At 44.5% G+C, this 6537-nt stretch overlaps 1 protein-coding gene across 1 annotated transcript in view; it reads left to right on the top strand.

Moving 5' to 3' along the window:
* The first annotated feature begins 215 nt into the window (after positions 1 to 215).
* The window catches only part of SPPL3 (signal peptide peptidase like 3), a 140170-nt gene continuing 133848 nt past the window's right edge, over positions 216 to 6537 (top strand). Inside the window, exon 1 of the mRNA XM_044673955.1 lies at positions 216 to 390. Within this exon, the coding sequence (XP_044529890.1) occupies positions 368 to 390 (23 nt within the window). The 5' untranslated portion in view covers positions 216 to 367. The remainder of the gene's footprint in view (positions 391 to 6537) is intronic.

Genomic DNA, 6537 nt, shown 5'->3' with positions numbered 1-6537 from the left:
AGGGAGCCTCTAGCGCCGCCGCAGCCGCAGCCGCCTCGGGCCTGCCCCTCCCCGCCCTCAGCCTCTGCAGCCGCTGCCGCTGCCGCCGCCGGGAGAGCCCGAGGGAGGCCCAGGCCCCGCCGCCGCCGCGGAGCCGCCATGTTGGGATCGGAGCCGCCGCGGAGCCGCCGCCGCCGCGGAGGAGGCCGGTGAGAGCGAGCCTGAGGCCGGCGCCGCCTGCGGCCCGCGGAGGAGCGAGGCCCGAGGAGGAGGAGGAGGTCCGGCCCGGCCCGGCCCCGCAACCCCGCCCGGCTCAGCCTGGGCCAGACGAGCCCCAGAGACTAGCCCGAGCCCGAGGCGGCCGGAGGACGAGGCCCACAGCAGCGCCATGGCGGAGCAGACCTACTCGTGGTGAGGCGACCCAGCCCGGCCCGGCGGGACGGACCGAGGGACCGAGGGAGGGGGCCCGGGGCGGGGCCGGAGCAGGTGCGGGGCGGGGACAGCAAAGGGACCCTTAGGCGATGCTCCTGGGGCTTCGGCCTGAGGGGGCCAGCTCGGGGGTAAGCGGCTGGTCTTGGAGGACTGGCCCTGGCCTTGGGGGTCAGCAAGGACAGGGCTTTGTTGGGTGAGTGGGCCCTGAACTTGATGGTTCCCGAGGATGGACGGAGAGATTAGAGTTGGGGACAGCTCTGCTCGGGGACAAGTTGGAGATCTTGGTTTTTAGGAAGAATCTGAGAATGTTACTGAAGATCTAAGTGGGATAGCCAAATGTTTTTGGTGGACAAAGATGGGGGTACTGGCCTGTACAGTGTTGCTGAGGAGGGGGCTGTGTTGGGGAATGGGCCCCTTGACTCCTGTAGGACAGGTGCTGGGAATAGTTATTGTATGGGGAGGGGCAGTTTTAAAGTAAATGGGGCCCTAGGACCATTAGGAATTGGAGGACAAGCACCAGACCCTAGTCTCACTATATGGGAGAGTCTATTGGGAGTGCCGAAGACTAGACTGTGTGATTAGGGGAGCAATATTGGGATGAATTCTCCCATTTGGTTTAGGGAAAGGAGCAGTAATAGGAATTACGTTGGGACAGTGATTGTATTAGTGACCCTGCTTCTGTATTCAACAGTTTAGGAGCAGGGAGGATGGGGGAGGGGGCGCTAGAGGCTTTTCAGAGTGAATTTCTCCCCCTCCTCCCTTTCTGATTTTAAGAGGGACAGGCATCCAGAGTTGTATAATTGAATATATAGAAGATGTGGATCGAATGAATGAGTCCCAGACTTTGGGTGAAGGACCAGGTGCTTCATAAAGGATAGGAGAATGTTATAATAGAACAAATAGCCTTTGCTTTGATGGGGAGGAGAGACTCAAGGGCTAGGGGACCATTAAAGTGGTGTTGGAGTGAATGTCACATATACACAAACTGGAGAGGAAGAAGAAATATTAGGGACCATTGTTAAGGGCTATAGGGACCGTATGGTACAAATGGCTCTCTTGCCTTCTTCCTCCTTTGGGACAAAGAATGGCCAGTGACCTCAGCTTCTCAAAGGAAAGTGAAGAAGAATGAACTTTAGGGTAGGGTAGGAGGAGTGGTGTGACCTACTAATAGGACTAGTAATCATTAGCTGTTCAGTTTTCCATTATACTTTAAAATAGTCAAGCAAGGTGGGTAATCAGAAAAATAAAGCTTAGGGAAGTGACTGATATTCTGGATGTCACATAGAGCTAGAATGAAGCAGCCTGAGTGTCCTGAATCTTATGACTGGTCTGACATTAGCTCAGTGTGTCTATCATACTTTAGAGGCGGTGGTCTGGTTGGCCATGGAACAAGGAAGGGTGCGGGGCAAAAGGGATTGAATTTCTCTAGAATAGGGGAATGTGATAGGATACAGGGAAAATCTAAGCCTAGGATAGGAAAGAGCTGGGCATTGTTAGAATTTTGAAGTTGTGTTGGTGATACAAAGTTCAAAAGGAGAATGAAGAGAGAGTTGGCCAAGTAGGCAGAAGCCCAAGATTTAAGAAAGAACTATAGAAATGGGGCATGTAAACATTGGCAGTTGTTAATAAATAGAGTTGTAAGGGGAGCTGTACATGGCTGTGGGATCCTGGATTGTTGGATCTAGAGGGAGGAAAGGGAGAACTTAAAAGGCTTCCTGTCCAATCGCCTTATTTTACAGATATGAAAAATGAGACCTACGAAGGCAGTTAGGTTGTAAGCTCTATGCGAACAGGTACGGTTATACTTATCCCCAAGGACCTAGGATTGTGCTTGGTAATAAATGCTTAATTGATTGATTGATTAGGTAAGTGACTTGCTCAAGTCATCCAGATAGTAAAACCTTGTAAGGGATACTTCTCCCTCTTTCCTGATCTCAGTCTGCCTAGACACTATCCTATTAGCCTGCTGGTTCATACACTTCTTTGAGCTGAGAATCACCAGCTACAACCCTCAAGAGAAGTGGAGGACCACAAGCTGGCCTCCAGATCTTCTTCACTGTCATCTGACCTGCTAGTTTACCATAGAGACTTCTAGGCCTTGCCATCCATCCCACCACAGGCCCTAGGATGGCGATTTCTAATCAACCCTTGAGATTGAACTCTTTTTTTTTTTTTTAACCCTTACCTTCTGTCTTAGAATCAATACTAAGTATTGGTTCCAAGTCAGAAGATTGGTAAAGGCTAGGCAATAGGAGTTAAGTGACTTGCCCAGGGTCACACAGCTAGGAAGTGTATGAGACCAGATTTGAACCCAGGACCTCCCCTCCCGTCTCTAGGCCCGACTCTCAATTCACTGAGCCACCCAGTTGTCCCTCCTGAACTCTTTTATATGTTGTCTTTCCCCAAATAGAGTATGGTCACCTTCAGAGCTTAGACTATTTATTTATGTCCAAAGTGCTTGGCACATAGTGCTTACATATCCTTTTAACTCATTCACTAATAGGAGATGATAGGTGGGATCCGAATTATAGAGCCTTAGACTTCAGAGCTCAGGGCTCTTTCCACTGGAAGAGAACTATTTAGGAAACTTTAGGAAAGGAAGTTATTAGAGAAGTTGAGAGTTCAGGGATTCTGAAATCGAGATGGCCAAACCTGGAGGCCTGAAGACCATGGATTTGTAAAGTAGTATTAACTTTTCTTTTAAAATAGGCAATCTAATTTGTGAAACTAGAAGGAATTAAAAAATACCATTGAGTCTTCAAGACAGTATTTGGGAATAGGGATGAGAAAGTCTCTTTTAGGAGATATTCATTTTTAGTCCAGAGATGCAGCAATTATAGGAACAGGGCTGACTATTAGAAAATCAGACTTTGGGGGAGAACAGTACAGAGAATCCAGAAATGGGATTGTGGTAAGTCTTGGAAGAGAGTGTGGAAAGAATATTGGGAAGGTGGTCATAAACCTTTTGAGGAAAATGTCATTTGGTAACACCTATATTCTTAAAGTCTGAGGAAATAATAATGAGAGCTCATATTTTTATAGCAGTTTAAGATTTTCAGAGTACTCTTCTCATAATCCTGTGAGGTAGGTAGGATAAGTATTATTATCCTCTTTTAACAAAAGAGGAAACAGGCTCTAGAGACAAAGTGACATGCCCAGGTTCATTTAGCAAGTAAATGAATGAATAGCAGAACCACAAAGCTAAGTTTCTTACTCTCAAACGAGAGAGCAATCTTGCCTGCCCCATAATGGGCAACAGGATAATGGTGAAAAGAACAGTGGCTAGGAAGCCAGGGTTCTGCTTGTAACTGCCACTTAGCAGCCATGTTACCTCAACCAAGTTACTTAATCTCTGAACCTTAGTTTTCCCCAGTTGTCAAGTAGAAGTAATAGTATTTGTTCTACCTTTCTCATGAAGTTATGTAAGGATCAATGAAATAATACCTGAATGCTACTGTATCTCACATACGGTAGTATTCTCCTTGTTAAGTGGAGAGTGGATTTTGAGACAGGACAGTGAAAGATTTGTAGTGGTTTTTGGCTGTTTGTAAGGGCTCCTAATACAGCTGTCATCAAACTGGAGAAGGGATCTAGGAAATGATGTCAGTAATTCAAGGGGAAAGTCATGATGGAAGGGATATTTAAAATAGAGATGAAGATAATTTTGTGGTGTGGACAGTGAGTGTTTTTGTTTGGCCTGAAGGGAAAAATCTTGGTGAACAGGCATGGCTTTTGGAAAGATAAACATTTTGAATTGGTTTGAAAAAATTTGGTAATTTAAGAGTAATTGGCTCAATTGAGCTATCCCTGAAGCCCAAAATGAAATGTAGGGTAGAGGCTTAGAAGAAAAAGTACTACAGTTTTTTTTGTTTTTTATTATTATTATTGAAAAGGGGTAATAAAGAGTGATGTGATAAGCATTGTGATTATTGGGAGACCCTAGCTTGGAAAAATAGGTGGACTATTTTTGCAGATTGCTTGACCCAGCAGGTTCAGGATGGCCATTTTATTGCCTTTTGGTTCTGGATCAATAATAAAAAATGTAGAAAAAATCCAGGATTAAATGTGCAAGAAGTTGGAAGGTGACCATTTCTGCTTGGTAAATGATCATAAGATCATAGCTTTAGAACTGGAAGGACCACCCCCCTCATTTCACAGGTGAGGTAACCTAATCGACCCAAGGGTTACTTGAATAGCCCAAGGGATCAAAACTGCCTTTCTGTTACCTGAAGGAGTATCACACATGCAAAAGATACTTTAGAACATGGCTCACAGTTTGAGGATCCCTGCTCCACTACTTTGCTGACTGACATCTCAGGGAAGCCTAGGGAGAATTTGAGAAGGAAGAGTTATTCTGGGACAGAGTGGTCCATATTTCTGCATTGAGTAGATTGAAGGAGAAACAAGACAGTTTCTTGAGTTCTTAATTGTTGCTTCATTATTTTGTTTAGTCTGAAATGACATAAGAAAAAACTTTATAACAATAGGTTTTGTTGTTCAGTCATTTTCCATAATGTCCAACTCTTCCTGACTCCATTTGAGATTTTCTTGGCAAAGATACTGGAGTGGTTTGCCATTTCCTTCTTTGACTCCCCTGACAGATAAGGAAACTGAGACAAAAAGGGTTAAAGTGACTTGCCTAGAGTCACAGAACTAGTGTCGGACATCAGATTTCAACTCTGGGTCTCCTTAACTCCAGGCCCAGTATTGCTCTGTCCACTTCACCACCTAACTGCTCCTATGACAACAGTTAGAACTGTTTCGAAGTGGAATGGGTTGCCTCAGGAGTTAGTGAATTTTGTATGGAGCCCTTATAAAAATTCTAATGGAGACATTTTTTTTTTAAATGGGTCAACAAAGGAATTCATAGAAGTATGTTTATTTAGGGTTTTTAATCCTAAGGACTGTGTTCCCATGCACAAAATATGACTGAAGTATCTGTACAGAATGCAAATGGACTCTAGCAGAAGATTGTAGAGTTGTTTTTAAGCAGAATAAAGAAAAGATTGGGCCAAGTAGATGCTGAGAGCCAATGGAAACCATTCTTAGGGTACCAGTGTTCTTAGACCAGAGTTTAGGGGGAAATGGAATAAGTGTAAGTTGCCATTCCAGCTCCAAACATGGAAGTCATAAATTCTGCACCTCGCCCTTAACAATCATGTGAAATCAGTCATCAGATCCTACTAATTCTTCTTTCTCTATATTTCTCTAATCTTTTTATTCTTGTTGCCAGGATCTTATTTCAATTTCTTGTAACCTCATGCCTTAACCAGGGCAATAGTCACCTATTTGGGCTCCTGGTTTGCCTCCTCCAGTTAATTTTGACTATTGTTTCTTGATTCTAGAAACTAGTTCAATAACATGGCCCACCCCAAATCTTTTAATGCCTTCTGCAGAATAAGGTCCCAACTTCTTCACCTTACACAAAAGGCCATCTATAGCTTGGACCCAGTCTACCTACTCAGACTGAACTTCCACTTTTCCGTTGTCTGAACCATGTCCTCTAGACACACTGGTTTTCTCATTGTCCCCAACGATGGCTCATATTTTCCTGTGCCTTTATTTTTTCCCATTTCTTTGGTTTAGCTCACTCTTCTAGCTCTGTTATTCTTTTGTTCCCTTCCTGCCTGTCACAATCCTAACTATTCTTGCAGACAACTCAGTTTACATCTCACCTCCTCTCTGAAGTCCTCCCTAGCCATAGGTTCATTATAATGATCTAGAATTCTAGTGCCCTGGACAGTGCTCCCAGGCAACTCTATAAGACCCTAAGATGCTGGCCCTTATTAGTTGAGGGCCTCTTCTTAGTTCCCTATGCTAATACAATCATTGGTCCAGACCACAAAGAAAATAGCTGAAACAGCGTGCACAAAGTTTACAAAGTGCTTTATAAAGACAAAAACAATCCTGTCTAGTAGATAGTACAAGTATTAGGCTCATTTTTTATCAGGAAACTGAGGCTCAGAGAGACTGTGACTCCACTTCTGCCACTTATTACTTTTGACCTTCCTTGGGCAAGTCACTTAACTCTCTTACCCTCAGAGCCTCAGTCCCTCATACTCAGACTTGATCCTTCCATCCTTTCTAACATCCTGTTTACTTCATCTGACCTTTGAAGTTAAACTC

This window comes from Gracilinanus agilis, chromosome 1, assembly GCF_016433145.1.
Source record: "Gracilinanus agilis isolate LMUSP501 chromosome 1, AgileGrace, whole genome shotgun sequence".
NCBI lineage: Eukaryota > Metazoa > Chordata > Mammalia > Didelphimorphia > Didelphidae > Gracilinanus > Gracilinanus agilis.
This window is presented reverse-complemented; position numbering and strand designations above follow the sequence as displayed.